Consider the following 24,840-nt stretch of genomic DNA (forward strand, 5'->3'; position numbering starts at 1 on the left):
ACTGATTCCTTCCAGTGTGAGTGACTCTCAGAAGCACCATGCCAAGCGAGAGAGGCCAGGCCCAACCGGCCTCCCAAGATTTACATAAAATGCCCAGAATTAAGCAATCCGCAGGAATTGGCCAGTAGACAGTAGGAAATAGATGGACTGTCACCAGGGGGAGGACACTGAAGGCTGCAGAGCTGCCTGTCAGACAACGGCAAAAGGGGTTGGAACTGGAGAGCAGTGATGACTAGGGATGAGCTAAGCACCACTGAGGCACGAGCCTTAAACACCGCCATCAACTCCAGTGGGTTGAGTCTGTGTCCTTCCTACTAGTCAGGCTGAGTCCAAGCCAGTATTTATGACTCCGAGTCCTTTCTGGAAACCCAAACGTACCTGTTGCCACGGACACAAATCCTATCTAGTGTGACTCGGAGTCCTGGCACTCCTGCCCAGGACGGCTTGGACACTGGAAATGAGAGTGCAGTGGTGAAGGAGGCAGGCATAGGGTTTCCCAGGCCCAGAAACTGTGTGAGCCCCACACCCCACACAGAGTGAGTGAGGGTAAAAAAAAAAAAGGCAGGCCAGGGCCTTGCAGGCCTCGCCAGGGCCAGCTCCAGCCCCTGGGCCTCATGCCTGTGCACAGAGCATCACCGGATCCCCCCGCTGGACAGTGGTAGATGGCACCAGCATCACGCGAGCTCAGCTGGTATCCTTAGGGGACTGCTTTGCTGACTCTGCAAGACCTCGGAGAATTGCTTAGCCCTGTTCCACCTCAGTTTACCCATCTGTGAAGTAAGGCTAATGATATTCCCTGACCTCAACAAACTGCTGAGCAAGTCTGTTAATTAAAGTATTTGAACTGCTGGGCAGCTGCAGATGGAGAGGGCACAAGTAGAGGGACTGGTGATTTTCAAGTTCATTGGTGCCTCAGAACCCACACCCCTCAGGGCATCACACACTGAGATGTAGATACATCACACATACACACACACACACACACACACACACACACACACACACACATACACATGCACTGACACAAACATACACACCAACACATACACCAACACATACACATACCAGACACAGACTCACACAGGACACAAACACACACACACACACACACACACACACACACACACACACACACACATACACATGGACACATATCCACACACCAGCACACGTACACACTGACACATACACACAACCAGCACACGCACCAACACATACACATACCAGATACAGACTCACACATAGGACTTGCACACACACACACACACACACACACACACACACACACACACACACTCCAAGAAACACATACACCAGACACAGACAAACACATATATATCAGACACACAGGCATCAAGACACACACACACAAACACACACACACACACACACACACACACACACACACCAGACACAAACACATACACATAAAAGGCACACATACCAACACATACCAGGCATGCATACATAGATACACACACTCGTGTGCACATGCACACACACACCAGGCACACACACCAGATATGGCTGTGATACACACCAAGACATACATATCAGACACACATGCACACAGCAGCCACACACAGAGGGTGAGACACACACACTCATGGGAACTCATGCACCTAACACACTCCTAGGCACAGAAGAAACACACTGTTGCACACTGTTCCTCCCACTTGCCACCCTGAGAACAAGACCCTCAGCCTCACCACAGCACAGCTTCAGCCCCACAGACAGACAGACAGACGGCAGGAGCTGCAAGACCAACCACACCGGCAACATCCGCTGCCTCCAGCTGCGCGCTCACACCCACATCTCAGGAGCTCAGCCCCAAACGCTCACTCGAACTTCGGCACAAGGGCCACCTGGGTTCGTATTAGTGGGCCAGTGACATCCCCGAGAGGGTGGGTAAGGGGTGAGGGCCCAGGGCCCAGCTTGAGGGTTGGAGATACAGTTGGGAACCAGTCTGGGAGGCAGCAGAGCTGGCTGAGGAGGGGCTGCCTGGCCAGGCCACTGCCCTCTGGAGCCCAGGCCCTCCTTCACGGTTCTCTCTGTGTATCTCTGGGTTTGGGGTGCTTTCCTGTAACCGGGCTTCTGAACAGGACACGGGGCTCTGCACGCAGCTCCCACAGGGCCCCCTGTTCCAAACGCGCTGTCCTTCCAGTAGCCTCTCTCCCCCTCCACGGACATACGAGAGTCTTTCCCCAGAGTGTTCCACTGCTCCAAACTTGATCAAAGTGGGAGCCCTGGCTGCTCCCTCTGCAGCCCCTCCCACCAGCCCCTGGTCCCTTCCAGCAACTGTACTTCTCTTTGAGGGGCTGAGGAAGGCCTGGACCAGCGAGTGCCCTGATGCCTCACAAAAGTAAGCAGGGATTTTAAACTCCGCCCCCCTCTCTGTCTCTCTCTGTCTGTCCCCCACCCCCTCTGTGTGAAACCTCTCCCCCTCCTCTCCCTCTTCCCTGCCTCCCCTTCTCCCTCAGCCCTTCCTGGGGTTCTCTCACAAGACTCGATCCTCACTTCTCACTGTACCAAGCCAGGGTCCTGCTTCGTCCCGGCACCTGTAAAATCCCAGCTGACCTCACTCCAGCCCTTGGCTCTCCTGGGCTTCTGGGAATGGCTCTACACTGCCTCCTCCTGTGTTCACATGGCGCCCAGCACAAGACAGCTCCCCATCTCTAGTTAGCCACAGCGAGGCCGCTGTAACACGAACTCAGCTCCGGCCGGCCTCAGACAGGGCTGGGAAGACTGAAAGGAGCAGCAGAGCCATTGGCAGGGGCTTGAAGTGACTTCCTGGGTGGGATCTGTGCCAATCAGACCCCCCAGCCCAGGCCAGGCATTAGGATCCAGGCAAAGGCCCAGGAAGCCTACGGCACAGTGCCACAGCACCAGGGACCTAACCGGGCCATTCCATCACCAATTTCTGGGGTTTTGAAACAGTGTCGTAAAAATAAACATGCTTGCTCTCTCCTCGTGTAATTGGCTCCCTAAAGAATCTGCCGCAGCAGGAAACACAGCCCTCCTCAGGATCTCAGCACAGCCTAGAACTTTCTCTTTACAGAGCAGAGGAGGCAGGGCAGGGGCCCAGCGCTGGCTGGAAGCAGGGTCTTCACCACAGAGGTAACACAGCCCTGGGAGAGAGCTAGGCCCTTGGCAGTCCGGAAACAGCATCTGCACATCTGCACAAAGGCTGCCTCCAGATGTTGGGCATAGAGACCTGCCTGGACACCGACTCACAAAAACACAGCCGTGGAGCTGGAGGAACGGCTCAGTGGCTATGGGCACAGAAGGGGAGGCGGGGGGGGGGGGGGGGGAGGGCGGGACACCTAAGGCCCATTCTTACCACCCACGTGGGCTCACAGCTGTCAGAAACCCTGGTTCTAGGAAATCCAATGGCCCTTTTGATTTCTGCAGGTACCAGGCATGCACGTGGTGCACATATAGATACACACATGCATGCAAATGCTCAGATGCATGAAATGCAGCATCCAGTTGTGAAGTTGAGGGGGGGGCATGTCCAAGTTTTGGCTGCTCTCACAGAGGGCTCAGGTTTCATCCCCAGCACTCATACCCCTTTGTAACCCTCCTACTCTAGGGGGGCCCCTGACCTCTTCTGGCCTCTGCTGGTACTGCGCACACATGGTGCATGAACGTGCATGCAGGCAACACCCCCCCATATAAAACATTTGTTAAAGATACCAAGTTGTTGGCTTTAATGTAGCTCAGTTGGTAAAATGCTTGTCTGGCGTGTGGGGACCCCGGACTCCATCCATATAGCACTGCGTAGGCTAAGTGTGGCACTGTGAGCCTGCAGGCCAAGCACCCAGATGTAAAGCTGAAGAATCAGAAGTCCTCGGTTGCACATCAGATTAGAGGCTACCCCCATCCAAAATCATAAATAAAATCCCAGCGTCTCCCGGAAGTCCTCCTGCTGTTTTGGGAAAGGGGATTAAATAAAACACCTCAGGGCAGCAATGGCACTGGGAAGACCAGCAGGCGTTGAGGACGAGGACGATGGAGAATGTGGCCACCACTTGGTTCAGGGCCGCGCTCAGTAGCAGAACCTACGGCTGCCTCTGTGGAGGGTGTTGCCTCAGAACTACAGTGCACATGGTGCACGGTCCTCCAAAAGACAAAACCACTCGGGCTGTCACACTTCAACCCCAGTGTGACCAGCGGCCAAAGGAGCCTTGTCCCCTTAGCCTGCAGAATTCAGAATTCTGCTCAGCACAGAGCTGGGTTTACACAGCGCACTGAGCCCAGGCAGGCCACGCAGCCTGTGCTCCAGGCATCCCCACAGCTCCAGAAGGGCATCAACAGTGCCCAGGGGACTGTCCTGTCCTGCCAAGAAGGTGACTGTCAGTTTTTCCTGCCTTTCGTAACAGCAGATCCCCTCCTGGCTCCCACAAGGACAATCCTATCTAGGGTTCCATGTCCTTCCACGGAGAGACACAGGGCAGAGAGAGGCCCGTGCGTTCCTGGAGCTTCCCTGGAGCTCTGCTGCGCACTTTTGGCTCCCTGCATCTAAATAATGGCCCTGGCCACAGGACGATTTATAAGGCAGATGGTCCCAGAGGCGCTTGGGAGGTGGCACGTTCTCTCCTTTCCCACAGGCCATGTCACCCTTATTCACGGGGATGCGCACAGTGGAGCCTTCTGGGACCCTGGTGGCATCTCCTCCCTAACTCCAAGCCTTGCACTGGCCAAGAGCCCATCTTCTAAGGAGCTAAAATGTCCCCGTCCACAGTGTCTCTGTACCAAGGAGAATGGAAAATTCTGCCCTTGACTAAGCACACCAACACACAGCACTGTGGAGCACGCAGAGGACACATAATAAATGTTTATGGACGGAGAAACAGACAACGAAACAGTAGTCTCTGTAGAGAACATGTCTCCTCAGAGACCAGCCAGAAGTGAACGCCAGCCAGCTGGCCACGCGCACCCCACAGCCTGAGCACATACTGGGAGCTTCCTGGGGGCAGCAGCCGCCCAGAACTCATAACAGCAGTGAGCTTCTGTCATCCGAGCACGCATATGCAGAGATGGGCGGCAGAGACGGTAGAGTCAGCACAGGCTTGCAGCCTGGTAGCCTGGTGCACAGTGGTAAACAAGGGGCTCGCTCAAACAACAAGAAAGATTTGGACCAACACATGAGGCTCTTCTCTGAGCCCTGCCAGCAACCATGGTGCAGGTGTGTGTGTGTGTGTGTGTGTGTGTGTGTGTGTGTGTGTAGACACACACATACACATTAAAACACAAGAACAATGAGGCACAGGAATGAGGGCAATAATCACAATGGCACACACGCAAATAGTAAATAGAAACACACTGTGCCATGCCCAGATAAGTGGAACACGACTCAATTAAAAAAAAAAAGCCTGGCATGGTGGCACACACCTTTAATCCCAGCACTTGAGAGGCAGAGGCAGGCGGATCGCTGTGAGTTCAAGGCCAGCCTGGTCTACAAAGTGAGTCCAGGACAGCCAAGGCTACACAGAGAGACCCTGTCTTGAAAATCCAAAAAAAAAAAAAAAGAGTGAAAGAAACACAGGTCCACATGGGCAGACCCTGAGACCCGGAGGCTGAACGAAGCAAGCCAGATACAAAGCCCTCCCGTGACGGGTTCCGCCTGCAGGCTATCTCAGGGCAGGGGAACCCAGAGAGGGACAGGTCAGAGGCTGTTAGGGGAGGGTCCAATACCCAGATCAGCCTGGCACAGCAAGAGGGAGCTTGCCAGGGCTCGAACTGTGCTGCACCAGGGCTGTGCAGACAGGAGCTCAGTCAAGTGAGCTGACAGGATCTTTGAACTTAGGGATTTCACAATGTGTCCAACGTACTTCAAACACACAGACACGGGGAAGGGACAGACTTCCCAGACATGGCGCCAGCTCACAGCTTAATGCGCGTCTGCACGCTCTCTATGCGACATATACCACGTCTCGAGTGAGAGCCGTCCCGAGGGACCTCCCAGATGTGCTATTTATATTTGCTAAATACATTGGACAGCAATGTCTGTGTCACATGCGTACACACACACATACACACACGTGCACGCACATACACACACGCACACACACATGCATTCTCAAACGTGCACAGTGATGCAAAATAACCACCCAATCCGAGAACATATTCCTGAGGGCCGTGGGTGCCAGAGAGCTGTGATTTCAGTGTCAGCTGCACCTGGGGCTGACTCCACAGCACTGACGAACTTGTCACCACAGCTCAGATTTTCTGATTACTTATTTATTCTCCTCTCTTTTCCCTAAAGGCTAATAAGTAACTGGAGAAAGGGACGGAGAAATTTTACATAAAACACAAAGTCCTCAGGGAACTGTGGGAAGAGGAACAGTGAACCTTGGAGCCCTTGAAACCTGGGTTCAGACCCAGGGTCCGTCCGCTTGCTGGCCGCGTGGCGTTAGGTAAGTGAGCTTACTTCTCTCGGCTCAGTTCTTTTCTTCCTGTGGAGAAATGAGGACAGCCACTCCTGTTTCGCACGAGTGCCATGAGGAAGGGCTGAGACAGATCAGGTGTCAGGCTCACTGCAGCTGGGCACAAAACCAGAGTGCAGAAGGCGGGGATGTATCCGTCTCAGGACATGGGGTGCAGATGAGGTCACCCAAAGCCCACGGCCAAGTTCAGGGTAGCACTTTCTCCTGCCTTCTGATTTCGAGCAGCCTGTACTGGCGGACTCCCTCCCCCAAGCAAACTGTGAGGACCAGGGCCACTGCGGCCTCCGCCCCGGCCCCACCTGTCTCCCCACCTCACTGAACCAGGAAGAAGACACTGGCTGTTTCATGTCAGACTTCAGATCTCCGAGTCTGGCCTCGGAACACTGGAGCCAATGTAGGATGGTAGGACTGACCCCAAAAAGGCTGCTCTATTTTCGGAGTTGACCTGGTTTACGTAAGGACTTGGACAGCTCGTCTGACCCTGTAATTATGCAGGAGGTCACTTGTCACCCCCACTGCAGCCGATCTCAAAGCCAGCCCTGCCAGGTTCACACACTCCTGCCCCATCGCACACTCAGGGCCCTGCAGCAGTCACACACAGGGCCCACCCCACAACTCAACTCTGCAGCCAGCTTCGTAAAGAAGCACGCACACACACACACACACACACACACACACACACACACACACACACACACACACTTCCAAGTCACCACCGCCACGGTATCCAGATCTGCGTCCCGGAGAAGGCCAGCACGCAGGCGCACGCCATCTGCAGGTGCTGGTCTCCCACACATGAGTAAACGGCATCAGCTTGCTTTCCTTAATTAAACGTCTGCTTTTAAGTTCACCGTACATTCACTCCCGTGGCCCCATGAAGTACGGTGACCTCCCATGCACCCTTCACTCAGTCCTGCCTCGTGGTGACACCTTGAGAGACTACAGTAAATGATACAACCGGGCTCCAGGTGGACGGCAGCCCTGCCCACCATCCCTTCCAAGACCCCTCCTCCGTCTGGCCTTCATGTCAGCATACCCGCTTCCCCCTCACTCCTTTCTCCTTGGGGCCCCTAGAAACCAGGGCCCCAGGCACCACACCCCGAGAGCTTCCCCAAATCCTGCCCTGGGACTCTCACGCGTACATCCTTCTGGGAGCAGCTCTCCCAGAGTCACTCCCTGGCGATCCCTGCAGGCTGCCGGGTACTTAAGCCTGCCCCTAGCCTATGAGCCCCATTCTGTGTGTGGATGTGCCTGTCTGTACAGCTGGGGACCCACTGGAAGCCCTGCTCGAACTGCACACGGACCAGCTACAAACGTTTGCACGCAGGTTCCTTCTGCCCACGCGAAGAAAGTCGAGACAGACAGTGCAGGGCAGGTGCAGGCGGCTAACTTCAGGAGAGCCCGCCAAGATCTTCTCAGCACAGCCACGGCATCTCCACATCCCTGCCAGTGTTCTGCCAGAGCCAAGTTGGTTCTTTTTCTTTATCCCAGCCACTCCGATGGACAGGCAGTGTGTCTGGCCGGGGTATCCCTGAGTATTTTTCTCACAGTTCCCCAAGTGAATTACTTGGGCTGTGGGTCATGTACGCATTTTTGCGTGTGAATGGGCCCTCTTGGCTGTTTCTGTTGTTCTTGTATTTGTTGTTGTTTGGGTTTTTTTGTTTGTTTGGTTTTTTGGGTTTTTTTGCTTTTGTTTTTTGTCAGTGCAGTTCTTAGGTTCAAGGGCTCTGTCTGCCTTAAGAAGAGCAACCCCGCACAAGTACCAACTCCCACTCTGTTCCTCCACTTTCAGCGTAAGATTGTTCTTCCACAGCCTTTAAATTTTTTACATACGGCACTTTCAAAGTATTGGAAGTAAATCTTGTACTATAATTGAGTTATAGGGGTACAATACTGCATGTGTGTGTGTGTGTGTGTGTGTGTGTGTGTATAATTTTGTGTGAAGAATAATCTTAAATTTGAATTCTATTCCACTATATCTAAAATTAAACTTATTTTGTATCTATATACAAAATTCTATACTGGTGAATTAAAAATAACCCCTGAGTGACAATTGAGGCATTAAGTTGAGGAGTAGATTCACTAATCTACTTTTTGTTCTATCTTCCCTATATATTTCTATATTCCCCCTTCTCTCTTTTCAACCCCTATCTCCAAACCTAAGAATGGAAGATAAAGGAAAAGAGAGACATCCCTGAGTCCAACCTTGTTTTCTCTCTAAATAAGACCAATAATAACTTATAACCAACTCCCATTGAAAATAACCCTCTATAGCCCAAGAAAGCAACCAAAAAAATGTACCCATCCCCCCTTAAAGGAAATGGGGCATCATTCTCTTAAGGTTTCTTCTGGCTGATTTGGGACGAATAATACCTTTATAGGGGCTCAAATAAAATTGAGGAAATGGTTAAACAAGCTAGGAATTAGACAGGCTGTTTAGGATAAATAAGCTAATTGTTAGTTAATCAAATCATGGTCATATCAATCACTAGTCTATTTTCATCACAAGAATATATCTTAGGTGCAACAGATAGATATGATTCTATAGAAAGATAAGGTAAAATAGTTAAAGTTTTCAAAAACCTCAGAGACCTACGGAATGTGGCGTTTAAAGGTTTTGTTTGTTCGTTTTGAGAATTCTTTGAAAATGAGACCGGTTGACTCTTGCCAACTCCCAGCCTGCCTCAAGAGGATGATGAGCATCAAGGAACCTCCTTATGGAGATGGCTTCAAATGTAGCAAACTAGCCACTGGGCAAAATGTCCTCGTTTCTACCACAGACAGAACTCTACCTAAAAATAGGCAAGCATGGATGCAGGCAGAGTCAAACTCTGCCAATACAGAGTAAGCAAGTCCTCAATAGATCCTGCCTCACAAATAAGTCTGTCAGATATATTGGGCCAGAAGGCTGAAGATGCTGCTCCAACGTTGTAGAGAGTTTTGGGTGGCTGTTCAGGCAGTAAACTGTCTCGTCATTTTTTCAAATTGGAAGCTGCTAACCTGCAATTCCTGTCTATTCAGATAATTAATTTTATTCCTTCTCAAGTCTCTGATGGGGTTGAAGACCAGACAGTTTAGTTTTACAATTAAGCTTAGTTGTTTAGGAGTTAAGATGTTTTTAGGTCTAGATAGATGTTTTAAGTTGATAATGATGAGATATGATAAATACTAATTTACATTCAGAATTCTAGACTCACCAAAATAGGAAAGATGTTTCCATTGAGGAAGCCAAATACAAAGAGCCAAAACAGTGCGAATATAACATTTATGTAATTCCTGGTTGTGTCATGGTTCTTCTTTCTGTAGGTAGTTTATTGTATATATGTGTAATAATATAAATGTATGTGTAAAAAAATTTTTAAATTAATAAAAATGTGTGTGTGTGCACATGTGTATTAAGTGTGCATGCACATGTGGGTATTCACATGGAGACCAGGGAGCTCCAGGGATCACCACCTCTACACAGGTTCACATCCCCACTCCTGGTTCTTAACACGGGTCCTGGGAATCCAAACTCAGATCCTCATCCAGCAGTGAGGTCTTCATCTACTGGGGGGCCGCCTCCTCGGTCACCACACTCCACAATTCTGATCAGGACCAATTTATCACATTCTTCCTTGTACAGGTCATGTTTTCAAGTCTGAAGACTCTTCCGGAAGAAATTTGCTTCCTAAGTTTACTGTTTTGCGTTTGGCACCTAAGTCTGTGAACCATCCAGAGTTGGCTTGTTACTAGGGCGTGAGAGCTGTGGCTCAGCGTGCTCCTTTGCCACACTGGGTATGTGGCTGCACCAGCCCCATCTGGAACAAAAGCAATCTTCTCGCCAGTGAACCTGAACCCCTCTGTCAAGAGTCAGCCAGGCGCGGACGTGGGCTTCACTCCCAAGTCTGCTCTGTGTCCCTGGCCTACAGGTCTCCATGTTCACAGACAACAATGTTGCCTGTGGAGGAACGCCTTGAGTGGATGTAGCAGCTGTCAATAAAGCGCTGTTGAGCCAATTGGCTGGGCAGAAAGACAGGAAGCAGAAGGCGGGGCTTCCAAGGGAGGCTGTCTGGAGGAGCTGGAAAGGCCGGGACAGTTGACAGTTGGGAAGGAAGCCGCCCCAGGAGTCATCAGACTGGCAAGTTATTGGTATATATGTAGGTTTTGAGGCCATAGGCTTATAGTAGTTTAGGTTCTGCCCAGAGTAGTGGCTGCAGCTTTAAAACACACTTGTAATCTCACTGTTTCGGTGATTTGCGCTCCAGGCCATAGTGATAAGTTATTTGCAACAGCTGGTATATGGTGAATCTTACCGTCAGGTGACCTGGTTCCTTTGGCTTCACATGGAAACTTTCCCCTTCACGATACACAATTTTTGTTGAGTTTTGGGTGAGAGGTGGTGATCAAGAAGAGGCTAATCAATCTGAAGAGAACCGACGCCGTCTGGTTCATGAACATGGTATGTCTCTCCGTCCGCTGCTTAGATGTCTCTTACTGCACTGTATAGTTCTCAAGGCACGGAGCGTCAACAGTCTGTTTCTTTCTCAGATATACCCACAAGGGTTTAATTCTGAGCTACTGGATTGCATCTCCAAGATGTGTCAAAGGTCTGGCTGCCGTCTCGTGATGCTGCTGAGAAGTGGTGGCTGTCGGTTGTTGAGGCAGCGGTAGGAAGTTAGGTCATTGGGGTGTGCACCAGAAGAGGATAGATAGTAGAGCCCCGGCGCCTCCCAGCTGCCATGAGGCGGGTAGGCAGTTTATGCTGCCACATTCCCCGCCTCCTTTTTCCTTGTCACCCCAGCTCAAAGCAACAGACCGAGCGAACGTAGTTTGAAAGCTCTGAAACTGTGAGCCGAAATAAGTCCTCCATTCTCTTAGGATGAGCTCAGCATTTGCCAGAGGAAAGGAAAGATGATAACAGTCTTCTGGTTGGCTGCAGCTGTCAGCCTGACGTAGCGCAGAGTTCTAAGTTGGACCCTCACTTGAAGAATGAATTGCCCCCGTCAGAGTGGCCTGCGGCGGTGTCTGTGGGGGCATTTTCTTGATTGGCAATTGATGTAGGAGGACGCCGCCCACTGAGCATGGTGCCATCGCTGGGCAGGTGAGCCGCAGCAGTATAAGCTGGAGCATTCTTCCATGGTTTCTGGCACACACCCTGCCTGAGCTCCTCCCCTGACTTCCCTCAATGGTCAACCACAACCTGTAAGATGAAATAAATGCCTTTCCCTAAATGATCTTCACAGCAAGAGGAAGGAGCCTGAAATTCACGGTATTGTGTTTCTTACTTCATTCCCCGTGGGCTCATTGCCAATGGATAGAGATAACAACAACAACAAAAATAACTTTTTTTGTATATTTATCTTGTTTCCTGTGACCCTTATGGAACTCACTCAGAAGTTCTAAGAAGCTGCTTTTTAACAATCTGCATGCTATTATTTTCACATAGGCGATCACACCATCGCAAAGGTCATCTCCCCTTATCTGTCTGCCTGCAATGTCCCCACCTTCCTGTGCTGAACCGGCCACAGTGTCTGCCGTGGAGCAAGAGTGACGGCCGCACGCATTGTCCACTTGTCCCCAGTCTCAATATAAAGGAAGCCAGCTTTTCACCATCAAGAATGAAACTGTGGCACCAGCCAAGGACAATACGTGCAGTAAACTTCGAACCCCTAACCAGATCTATCCAATGGACAGGAACATTCTCCACAGTTGAGTGGAAAGCGGGGTCTGACTTTCACAGGAACTCTGATGCCCCATATTTGACCATGTCCCCTGGATGGGGAGGCCTGGTGGCACTCAGAGGAAGGATAGCAGGCTACCAAGAAGGGACTTGATACCCTATGAGCATATACAGGGGGAGGAGGTCCCCCTCAGTCACAGTCATAGGGGAGGGGAGTAAGGGGAAAACTGGGAGGGAGGGAGCAACGGGAGGACACAAGGGATGGGGTAACAATTGAGAGGTAATATGAATAAATTAATAAAATATATTTTTAAGAAAAGAATGATGCGAGTCACAGGCCAATACAGATAGCTGTTCATTATGATGCTGAGAAAAAAAGAAAACCCTGCTCCCAGCCTCAGAGCCGTCATGAGAAGAGGCCGAGCCTTGTCAAGTTCACTTTCTGTACCCATGGAGGGCGATCATTTGACCTTTTCCTTTGGCTTTTTAAGTGGGCGGCTGCACTGGGCAATGGTCCGGTATCCAACCGTCCTTGCATTTACAGATGAACCTCACTTCTCTTGGGAACTCTGTTTAGCCTGCTGCTGACATCTGTTCACTAGTATTTAACTGAGACTATTTTTGTGAGAAGGGCAGCGGAGGAACTTGCTGCTCTTGTGGAGGGACCCTGATTCAGTACCCAGCACCCCCTTGGAGACTTAGAAACATCCATAACTCCAGTTCCAGTGGATCTGGTGCCCTCTTCTGGCCTCCTTGGGTACTGCATGCATGTGGTTCACTTACAAGCAAGAAAAAGCACTTGTGCACATAAAATGGTTTTTTAAAGAATATTTTGTGCATTTTTATGGATATTATTAGTTTGTAAGGATGTATGTGTGAGTGGGAGAGAGCTTTGTTTGAGTTTGATTTCAAAATGATTTATACAATGAATTAAAGAACATTCGTTTCTCCACAGCCTTTTACAGATGGCAGGCTGCCTCTGCTGGAACCCTGGTCCTTTTCTCTCACACACCTTTCTAAATCAGAGAAATGACTGCCACAGCCCAGCTGCACTGTGGCTCACCAGCCAGTACCAAGCCCTTTCTCCTCCAGTGCCACTCTGCGCCTACAGCCCCAGGCATCTGGGCGCCTCTCTCTGATGGACTCTGAGCCACAGCTGAGGAAATCCGTAAGCCGGTGCAGCTGTAGCCTTGGATCCGCCCGGGCCAAGCCACGTGACCTGCTCCTCTGCGACTAAAACTTCTCAAGTTTGAAGTCAGGGATCTTGGAAGGAATCTGCGCCCTGCTATCAATGCCAGCAAAATCCAATCGTCACTGACTCAGAACCCGCAGTTTCCCGTCTGGTTTAGACATAACTTCAAACTCTAGACCCAACTTCTTTACCTGAACACTTGAGGAGAGGTGGCCACAAATGACCCCTGAGGTTCTGCTGGGTCTTCAGTAGGCAGGTGCCGGGTATTTTCTGATCATCCCATTACACAGACTAAGCTTCACCTCAGAGAGACCGGGCCTGGCCGGCTGCCTAGTGCCAGAAGAAAGACACACACACACACACACACACACACACACACACACACACACACACACACTCACCCCAAGACCCTTGCTTCTCTCTGGCAGCAGTGGTGGCAGCAGCAGCAGCAGTGGGCAGGCTATAACTGTATTTCACAGCATTTCACTCAGAGTCCACCCTGAGAGGGCTCAAGTCTCCTTCAGAAAGTTTTCTTCCCTAAAGCTGGTTCTTCTCCCAATGACAAAGGGTCTGATATACACTGGTCCCCCAACTCCCCAACACACACACACACACACACACACACACACACACACACACACACACAGAGTGCAAGCACGCACGCACACATAAAATGCATTGTTCCTCTTCCATATGGTCCCAGGTGGCATCTGTATTGGGTGCCCAGTGTAAGGACAGAATAAAGTGGCTCCACGCAGCCCACAGATCCCAGAAGGCAGCCTGGGAGGCCTGTGTCTCGTGCTATATGAATGACCTCAGCAGATACATGACCCACCCCAGTGCTGTCCGAGCACATCATAGGAGGAGGATGTTGGTGATGCCTCCCGCAGAGGACAGTTCGCCCTTCCCTGGGTGGCCTAAACCCTTTGCATATGCTGCCCCTTATCTCTTATCTCCTGACTTCAGGAGGCCGCTATGACAAGTGAGCAGGGCAACCCATCCTTAGGTCCCCAGTGTCAGACAACTGTTTTTTAAAAAATGACGGAAAGACACCCGGGGCCCAGCTGGCTCAGCAGCTCCGCTCTCTGGACTGCGGGCCTCTGATGACATCAGGGCTGTCCTCACCTCCATGCTGAGACAAAGCAAAGGCCCGGTCAGGAGTCCCTCGGTGCTGAGGAGGGCTGTAGCCAGAACTGGCCACAGAGCCTGTGCTGAGTCAACGCTGTCCTAGGGGCAGGCGTGAGGGCAGAGGGAACGGGCTTAGAGAAAAATCACTCTGCTCCTGCCTGTGTTTCTGTGGAAAGTATGCTCAGCAAGCCAATGTCGTGCATAATGGCATCTAGTCCCAGGTGGCCACTGGTGTCCTAAGAAGGGCACAGACACCTCACTTGAGATTTGTTCGGAGTCACAATCACAACCTGAGACTTTACTGTTTGTCTAGACTAAGCAAAACGGATTCTTAGTGGCTACCATCTATCTTAATGTGGCTAATGGAAATTTCAAAGTCTCTGTTCAGCCCACGTTCTGTGTCCCGACCCTCTGAAGAACACCTTAGCTGAGTGCCATCATTGGTCAGTGACACCTCTGAGGACACAAAGGACTGATGTCTGTGGGTGCCTGGCCTCCATGCGCACGTGGTTGGGGTGGGCAGGTGAGGGCAGAGCTGGGTACATCCATCCCCTGCAGGAGGCACTGAGATGGGGGGGGGCAGCCTCATCCAGATACAGTTCTACTGCAAGGCTTGGCACAGCAAGCAGGCACCTCGGGTGTGTAACTGGCCACAGCTCATTAACGGACTCGGCGTCAGCCTCCTCTGCACACACAGACACACACGCACACTGACCACAGATCCATCTTCAGAGCGAGCTGGGCCAGACGAGCACCCACGTTCTTAAAGGGCAGAGAAAAGTTGGCCGCAGACAAGGAGAGACAAGAGGCCAGACACAGCTTTGCCCACCTTTCCCCCTGGGGCTCCCCCTCCCCCACCCAGTGCCAAGCAGGAACCACCACCTCCATGCTCTCTTCTCACCCGCAAGCCTCATTCTCCCAAACAGTTAAAAGTCTGAAACTGTCTCTCATACTGAGCTGATAATGACTGAAAGAGCTAGAAGGGATTGTTCTGTCAACCATGTCTCTACTCTAATTGTGAAAAAAAAAATCTTTAAGTCAAAGGAATGCATCTCTAATGGTAAAAACCCAATGATGTGATTCACCCCAGTAAAGCAAGCTGAAGAAGCCATGTCTATTTGGAGCATGAGAGCGCCCGAGCCTAAGGCTGGAAACTCTCTCCTGGATTTCAGTAGAGAGCCAGGGAGAAGCACAGAAGTGGGACTTGATAAAAACAGGGGCACTGTGCCACGCTGACACACTTAAGCTTGTACAGGCATTTCCCCGTGCATCTACCACTCGCCGGGCAATCTTCCCGGGAAGCAATGAGGAGCGAGGCAGCCTGGTGGCCCGTGGGCCCTGGACGTCCCCTCCAGCACAACCCAGGGTGCCCGTGTGTGCGTGTCACTGGGCCCCGTACATGACGCCACCTCCCTCCCACTGCGTCCAGTCCCCACAGGGAGGGGCCCCTTCCTGCCACTGCTGATGCCAAACACAAGCAGGAGCATGGAGGCAACACCGTGAGACAGCAGTCAGCCAGGCTCGGGGACCGTGCCCAAGCAACTGCCCAGAAGGCTGGCAACAGCAAGGGGGAGGCCCTCTTAAGTGTGACAAAAGACAACAAGCAGACGGAGACCCTCATCAAGCCAAGCAGGGGAAGGTGGAGGTGACAGGTAACATGAACCACTGGGCAGGTGACTCTCAGCCCTGTACCACAACCTTTTCCCGGAACAGAAGGAATACCGGTGGGAGACGTGGCCTTCTGCAGGGTGCAGGCACAGTTCTCTTCCCCTTCCCCTGCCCTGGACCCAGGGAGGATAAGACTGAGAAGGAAGGAAGAAGAGGGGAAGGAATAGGTGGAGGCACAGGAGATCTGGCTCTTGCAAACTACAAACAATTTCAAAACACTGCCCTCACTCCGGCCTCTTCTCTGGTGAAGAATTTTGGGGAGTCCCACAGACCCACATCGGATTTATGGATTCCCATCATCCTTGGAACTTTTTGCAGAAAGTCGGGCGGGGGGGGGGGCGGCGCAGAAGAGCTTTCCAGCCTCCTCCCTGCACCTGCCTGTCCCACTTAAATGCGGCCATCTGCCAACAGCCCAGTAGCCATCACACTGCTCCAATGGAAGCAGGGGACCGTCCTCAGCGTGCTAGAGTTCTCCAAGTAAGCCCTCGTGGCGTACCCTGAAGAAGCACCCCACACTCCTGGCTGACGATGGCTTGGGTGCGAGTCCTGAGCAACCAGACCAATCCCCACAACTGGCCTGACTCTCCCCACAATAACGGCTGGGCGTCTGGGGCACCCAGGGGCCACTAGAGGACCCTGGCCTCTGACAGGGGCACACTCTGGCCAGACTTGATATTCCAGGCAGCTCAGCTGAGTTAGTCTGAGTTACGTAACAACAGCTCCCCACTAGCACGCCGTGAGTCACCAGCCCCTCTGAATTCCTGGAAGGGGTCTCAGAGGAGGACTGGGCACAGCTGCGCTCCACTGCTCCGGCCCCACAAGCCCCCAGCCTGTCTCCCCCTCCGTCTGCCGGGCAGGAGGCAAGCAAAACCCTCTCCAGCCAGACTTCAAACGCAGGAATCTAGATCAAGGATATATTTGGCTTTCTGAGCTAATCTTTACATCAATTTGGTCTCTACTGACTTGTAACCCTTTGAAGCAAACCTAGCAACCATGCATTAAAACCATGCGACTCCCACGTAACCCCTAGAGAAAAGCCCCAGTCTGGGGAGACCCACAGCTTGGAGTTCCAAACCCATAGGCTGTATAAGACCCCAGGCTCCCATGGCACCCTTTGAGCATCCGTTTATTTCCCAAAGAATCCTCGTGCCAATGTCTAAGGAACGCCCTGCTTCTGTTGGGGTCAGAAATGACACCGAGACTACAAGGCAGGGTGGGGGCAGCTAGCTCCCCCCACCCCCAAGTGATTCCCAGCTAGTAGGATGCAGACACACAGAGGGATAAACAAGCTGTCCCGTCTCCGGGGACCAGAGGTAGACAGCTCAGGGAGGCGTGGAGCTGCTACTGGCCTGGTTCTTTCCTCAAGACACAGAAGAGAAAGGAACAAACAAACAAGTAATAAACAGAGACAGGCAGGGAAGGGGGTGTCACTGCCAGCTCCTCCACTTGGCCCCAGGATGAGAGAGAGAGGGGTGGGGTGTGCTGGTGTTGCTGGACGCTTTCCACTACCTTCTAAATTTACCATTTATTCCACAGCATTATTATCCAGATGAGTATCATGGCCTCTGACCCTAGATGGATTCCAGTTGCAATCAATTTAGTAGCAGCAGCTGGAAACGAGAGCGCGCCAGCATTCACCCTGTGCCCAGTGTTTGTGGACAAAGCGTTGACTTCCGTCCACTGAATCCTGGCTGCGCGGCCCCAGCTGCTGGAGGGTTTTGGTGCCGCCGACAACGATGGTGACAGCCATCCCCGTGGATCCTGCTGGAAGCCCAGACACAACACACTGGGGGAGGGGCAGGTGGGGGGGGGGAGAGTGGATGGCTTGCGAAAGCTGTGAATTGCATTCCTAACGTGTACACACGGGCCTCCCTAGCAGATGGAATGACCCTGAGGACCAAGGCCAGGGTTGAGTCTATGGCTGTCCGCCCGCCGGGTCCTGAACGCAACCCAGCAAAAGCTGTGGGCGCTTGTTCCCAGCTACTCCACACAACCCCATGAGGCCACAGTCTCCTTAGGTCACAGACTCAGAGGCAACTGGCAACCAGGGCCAGACCTGGGGGCTTGGGCTGCCTGCTGAGGATGCACCGCCTTCCCCCCGCCCCCCGCCCCCTTAGTGTTTAGGAACCAGGCAGCTCAGCCAGCCCCCAAGTCTTCGTCAAGGGCTACCTTTCTCCGGACTCAAGGAAGCCCTGATACATCTCCCAACCACAAACAAACAAACAAACAAACAAAAGCAGAGAGTTCCAGCTCCACCCACTTCTGCTTCCGAAAGCACCAAGGCTCTGAGAATAGCTCGGCTCCATGGCAGAAGCAACGGAGCCTGGCTCCGAATGGGAACAAGGAAGCCCCTCCCTCGGCTTCCAGGGAGCCTCCTTTCCCCAGGCAGAAGGAATGCTGCCTTCTTCGGATCCCTCTGCTGGAGGTGACACCTGTCCTAACCAGGCTCCAAGCTTGAATGCAAGCTGCTACCCCGGGCTCACTCAGGGAGCAGCGGCAAGCCTCAGGAAAAGGCACAAGTGCAACTCCGGGGCTTAGGCTTCAAGTGCCTGTCCAGAGCGAGACAAAACCATCTAAGACACTCTGCCACAAGCACAGGGCTCTCTCTGCTCCCAGGGCTGCTGAGAGTAGCAGGTCCTCCTCAGGCCTGTAAGTGCAGAAAATCGTGCTTGCTAACATGGGGGGGGGGCGCAGGAAGGGACCCTAAACGGTCAAACTTCAAAACCCCCCAACAGAACCGTTTCTGAAAGCCTGGCCATGTTCCTATGTGGTGACTGTCACCCTACGGTAACTGCTTGCGTGAATTTTGAGGCCTGGTATTTGTTCCCGCCCCAGCACTGAAATGTGCTACCTTTTCCATTTAAGAACTTGTGCAGGTAAGTTGACAGCGGCAAGCAGGTACAAGGCTGCAGCTCCCCGAAGCAGCTGGGAGCTCAAGCTGCCTCTGCTCAGGGAGGGCATCCACTAGGCTGGCCCAGAAGCTGTGGGATCTAGCTGAGCACTGGGATAGTCCGGAGGACAAGGGCGGATAGACAGACAGACAGATAGACAGACAGGGCACCTAAATCCTGCTCATGCCCCAAACAGCTGTCCTTTGCTTCCTTCGGTCCACACCCCAGAGTTGTGGGAGCCTAAACCTTATCTCACCACTGTCCAGTAATGGACTGAGGCTCAGCCAGAGCCCCACACCCAGCAGACCGGCCTGATGATTAACCTCTTAAAGCCCACAGCGCAAACAAACCCAGCCGCCGGGAAAAGGAATGCGAGTAATGACGTGTGCGTGTAAGATGATGCTGACCAGCAAGTATTCCTGGGCGCCAACTCCGCTCGCAAAATCAACGACAGCTAGAAAGCACTCGGATGCCAGTCTCCTTCAGACTTCTCAAAATCAGGTCGCGCACATGTCCCCCCCCCTTCGGCCCCACTTTCTCCCCAGCTTCATGCTGGTGGGGGTGGCTGAGGCAGCCTGCTCCAGCAGCCACCGACCCTCTGTGTCCTCCACGCGGGAGCGCAGTGCATCCCAGTGGACAAACACTAGAAGCGCAAGCAGCCGTTCTCAGCTCCCATCAGTGTCGCTCAGCCTACGTCCCCCCCACCCACCCACCCAGGCGCAGCAGCTCTGCCTAGAGACCCCTTACTTGGGGGCAGGGGAGCTAGGCACTCTGCGCTGCAAAAGGGGCAACTGCGTCCTGCGAGCCCCAAATCCGCCCAAGGCAGAACACAGAGAAACCAAAGCGATTAGGTGGGTGGGCAAAGTTTGCAGAGAAGGGTCTTTCTGGCCGGCCCCTTAGCCTCGCTGGGCTTGTTGAGTTCCTGCTGGCCCCAAAGTCCCAGGCATAGACAAGCCCTGTGTGTCTGTGTGCCTGCAAAGGGTGATTGGAGGGGGTTGCCTGTTATCGCTCCCCCAGAATCCCAGCTCTCCAGACCCAGCTGCCTGCCAGCTGCGTGCGACCTTCTGCCCGGAGGTCACCCCAAAGCAGCTGGGGCGGCAGCTGGGCTCCTACTACACTCCAGTTCAGGGCCCCAGGGCCCCCGAGGAGCCGAGAGGAGGATCGGTGGAGCGGCCGTAGGGTTCTGGGTTCCTGGAACTCCGAGGCAAAGCTGCTCGGGAACTGGGAAGGCTGGTGGCTCTCCCCGGCAGCTCCAGCGTCAGCCCTGGCCCCCGAGTCCGCCGCGCCCAGTGGACCGCAACTCGCGCCGGGCTCCCGAGAGGAGGCGCGCCGGGGCCGCCGGCCAGGACACTGCGCTGCTGGCGCCCCAAGACGCGGGCGCGCCTAGCTAGCCCGCCTGCCAGGTCACTGGAGCGAGCGCCCCTGCCTCGACCCCACGACTCCGGAGGTTGCGGGAATGGTCGCTCCCTGCCCGGCCTCAGGCACCAGATGCAGGCGGCTGCGCTGCACGGCTTCGGCTGCACCACGCGGGCCGCCTCAGGGAGGCGAGAAGCGGTGCCTTCGTTTGCAACAGTGAGCAGCAGCCCAGCCCAGCACCCACGCAACCCCCACGCGCGCCCTGCCTCCAGCCGGGTCGCTTACCTGAGTCCTAAAAGCTGTTGGATCCACATGGTCACGTTTCAGGGAACCCAGCCTCAGACCTTGCTTGCCCCGGCCATCTGCGCGGCGCCCGCGCCCGCTCGCTCCCGTCCCGTGGCGCCGCTCTCCGGCTTCGGGCCGCCGCCGCCCGCCGCCCGCCGGCCGCGGGGCGCACAGCGAGTCAGAGCGCGGCCGCGCGGGGCTCCATGCCGGCCGGCGCGCCGCCGCCGAGGGGGCGCATGGCTCAGGCGGGCCGGCCCGCGGGGGCGCACATCCTTCTGCCGGGTCTCGGGACGCGGGGCCCCCTCCACAGGCCACACGGAGCGGGCGGCGGCGAGGCGGGCGCTCTCAGGAGCTGTCGCCGGCTGCGGGAGTCCGAGGGACGGAGCTTCGCCACTGGGTCGGCGGAGAGCGAATCCGGCGGCTCGGCACACGGTGCGAGGGTCAAGCCTCCAGCCGGAGCTGCGAAGCTGTGATCGGCGGGCCCGGGGGCTTTAGAGGATTGCCCCTCTGGCCCACGCGGGTCGTTCCCACGCGCCTCCGAGTCGAGTGGGTTCTGTCCCGTGTTCCGCCACCGATCAAGTTGCGGGAGAGCTCCGTCTGAGCGCTTGCTCTGCAGACGGCCGCGGCCGGGAGGCTGGCAGAAGGTGGGCAGGGGAGGCGCGGGGCGAGGGCGCGTGGAACGCGGGGCGTGGGGACGCGCCGCGGCGCCGCCGCGCGGAGGAGGCGCGCGGGGATCCCGGGCCCCGCCGCCCGCGCCCACCGCGCCCTCCGCAGAGCCGCCCGCGCCGCTCGGCCGCCTCCTTCTGCGCGTCTGCCTCCGGGAGCGCTCGCCCCCGCCTCTGCAAGCGGGTCCCAACTCCTCCCGCCCGGCCCGGCTCACGTCACCCTCCTTCCCCGCCCCTCAACCTGGAGTCGGAGCCCCCAACCGGGCCGGCTGGCTTGGCTTGCCAGCCCACCTTGCTCGAGCCGGACTGGCGACCTGGGCTCTGAGTGGCCTGGGCGGCGCCAGAAACAGGAGCCTGGCCCACCCCTTCCCCATCCCTGGCCGCGTCCTGGTCTCCACCTTGGGAAAGGCTCGAAAGAGGCCGCAGGCTCCGATTGGACCGCCGGGCGCCGCCGGATGGTGTTGCCACGGTAACCAGATGGCATGCGAAGCAGTTAAGAGGTTCGGACCCGGTTCTAAGTACACCCAGTGAACACAGAGGGCTGATTTGGGGAGGGAACGTTCTCATGGGACTCGGGAGCTGGGGCTGTGCAAAAAGTTTCCTCCTGCGGAGATGCAAGGCGCTGGCTGGTGATGACAGAGGCTGTGTGTGTGTGTGTGTGTGTGTGTGTGTGTGTGTGTGTGTGTGTGTGTGTGTGTGTAGGGGATGGGGCGTGTAGAGGGACGCTGGAAAGGGTCTCCGCTAGCCTGGCCTCCGTCCAGGCACAGGAAGTTTCAGCGTTACATTGGAGCGTGCAATTGCCCATTGTCCCCCCTCCTCCCTCGTTTTTTGTGGCAACTGCTGCCTTCTCAGAACCAGAGAGTTATGAACATGGCTCTCTCTCAAACGTCTTGTGCACCCCACCCCCGACCCCTGCCCAGCATTTCCCGGTGCCTACCTGGTTAGTCTTATCTGCGTGGCTGGTTAATGACAGACGGGCACTCTGTGGTCCTCTTCCTCTGACAGAAGTGACATAGAGGCAGAGGCTCCCTTGGACGCCAGAGCTGTTGAGTCCCTGAGGAAGTGTAGTGGCAAAACCCAGCTTTGAACTCCACACACTCACCACGGGAAGGGGGGGGGCGGGGAGAAGTGGAAAGTCGAGGGCCTTAGAAATGGGCTCCAGCCAGCCGCCTTCCTGCTTGGATGTGGGCGTCAGAACCACACGGATAAAGAGAGGATAGCTCTGCCTGCCCACAGTGCTACTGGCAGTGGCTTCACCCCAGCTGTTGCCCCTGTCTGAGAGGATGAGTCCTCCCTGGGAGGGCTGCCGGTGGCGGAGGAGGAGCCGGCAGTCTTGTTGGGACTCGCAGATCACCCAGGCAGGCCCTTCCCCTTAAGGCTCCAGAGCAAAGGTTTTGGCAGCCAGAGATTCTCCCCAGCAGGCCAGACAGGACAAGAGTGGTTCTGTTTTCCCTCTCAAGGCATTAGGAAAGTGTCGGGGAGCAGAGTAGCATGGTAGCAAGAGGCTGGACTTGGGTTTGGGGTGCTACTGTGTTGGGGTCCTAGGTGTGTTATGCAGCTTCTCTGACTCTTGCCCCCCTCATCTACAAGGCCAGGCCTGTTTCTAGTCTCTTCCCTCTGGGTTTCTAGTCTCTTCCCCCTGGAGGTTTTAATTAGAACTAAATGGGTTGGCTGTGCACACGTGCAACTGCTACTAGCCGTGTGTGCCTGTCTGTGGTCCAGAGAGACACTCAGGTGACTCAGCACTTTGATTGCCTGGCTGCTTCTGGGCCATCCCCTTGAGCACTCGTCCTGAAGGGTTGGAGGGAGACCTTACAAAGCAAAGAGCAGGGAGGTCCGGGCGGAAGAAGCTGGATCCAGTTGCTAACCTAGCAGGAGATGCCTGCACTGCTGCCACCTAGCGGAAGATCCCGGGTGCTGCAGGGGAGGACCTCCCAGCAGCCTGAGGAGTCAGTCCTTTGGGAGAATTCTTAGCCTGGGCAGCCAGGTGGCTGGGGGTGAGGTTCCGACCTGGTTTCTTTCTTCTACAGACCTTTCCAAGGACTTACAACGCCCACTTCCCTCTTGGAACGTTGTGGATATACTCCCGCTAAACTTGGGGAGTTACTGAGATGTAATCTCAAAGATTACTAAAACATGATTGGAGTACAGCTAGCGGAAGAGCCTAGGTGAGGCCTCGGCTTCAATCCCAGCACACGCCCAGGGACAGGGCTGATGGAGCCAACGTATGGCTTGGAAATGTATGTTCTTCTTGACACACTAAATAAGTAAGTGGCAAAGACCAATAAAACCGACACCCACATGCACTCTGAGACACTCGCCACCTCAGTTGCCGGGGACAAAGTGGCTTCTATTTGATGTCACAGACAACACTCAGCCGTCAGCTTCAGTCTACAGTTATGACTCAGAAAAATGTTCAACTTCAGAGGGGAGTTAACTATGCCAAGATCAGATCCTCCTCGCCTGTGTTTCAAGACCTGGGGGATGCTGTCCCGACAGGGAGGGGCTGGACTAAGGAAGACCACAAGCATTTTCTGCAAGCAAGGATGGAAACATTAAATGACGAAAGTCTCCAGGAAAAAAAAAAGACAGACCACACTCATACAAATGAATGGGAGCGCTCCATTTAGGCTGGGGAGGAGCCCCTCCCCCCCCCCCCCCATCAGGACTGATGTAACCTCTTAGGACCTGGGACCTCAGCACACAGCTTTGGTTTCCCTGGGATAACTCACACCCAAACCTCCCCAAGGCAAGCCCTTGTGTATTCTTTCTTTGTGTGTGTGTTTTAATCTCTATTTGATTTTAAAAAATCCTAATTATTTTAAAGATTAAAAAAAAATAAGACTTCCATCTCACCGTGTGTGACCTGCTCCCTAGAATTCAGGGCTCTCTTGTAGCTAGATGATTTATTTTTCTGTCCTTGAGAGCTGGCTGGGGAGTGGGGGAGAGCATGTGGCACTCCACCTAATACACAGCCGCACACATGCACGCACACACATGAGCGTTACAGGAATGCAAACACGTGTGTGCTGCTACACAGGTGCACACACATACTCTTGTGCCCATAGTTGCACATACAGAGGCACATACATACATATGCATGCACCCACACATACGCATACACATACACCTGTCAGCCCCAGTGTGCACAGACAGGCCCCCTTGTTGAGGCTTTCTGTGCAAAGTGCAGGTCCTCTTCCGGCTTCTGGCAGTTTCTCTTCTGCCTGGCAGACATCCTGGCCTGGAACCGCCAAGCACCACAACAGGCTGCTGTCCTCACCTCTCCCTTTTCCAGTTTCTCAACACAAAGGAGCCGCAGGCCTGCGGGAGGTCCTCCTTGAAGCTCTCTGAGGCCATTTACCTAATGGCCCTCCCAGACTTGACTATTTTTAAAACCCATCCAAGGCCAAATTGAGCTGCCATTGTTCATTTTTCTCCCAAGGAGGTAAATGTGTCTTAAGCATGACATTTGATTAAGTAGCTAAGTTTGGGGTTTTAAATGGAAGGAAAAATGCTGATTAAAATCATTATAAGTTTCCGTACT

The 24,840-nt window shown here is 54.0% G+C and overlaps 1 protein-coding gene across 2 annotated transcripts in view; it reads right to left on the bottom strand.

Moving 5' to 3' along the window:
- AJAP1 (adherens junctions associated protein 1) overlaps positions 1 to 24,003 on the bottom strand; it is a 118,806-nt gene extending 94,803 nt beyond the window's left edge. The window contains exon 1 of one of the 2 annotated variants that reach the window (XM_084786535.1): positions 22,234 to 24,003. Coding sequence is in view for 1 of the 2 variants with exons in the window: in XM_084786534.1 (XP_084642660.1) it covers positions 20,632 to 20,660 (29 nt within the window). In the remaining variant the exon portion in view is untranslated. Of the gene's footprint in view, positions 1 to 20,631; positions 20,807 to 22,233 lie in introns of those variants that run through there. The other variant, XM_084786534.1, reaches the window with a different exon arrangement.
- Positions 24,004 to 24,840: the final 837 nt, after the last annotated feature.

The sequence above is a fragment of the Acomys minous genome, assembly GCF_964271855.1.
Source record: "Acomys minous genome assembly, chromosome: 6".
Classification (NCBI taxonomy): Eukaryota; Metazoa; Chordata; class Mammalia; order Rodentia; family Muridae; genus Acomys; species Acomys minous.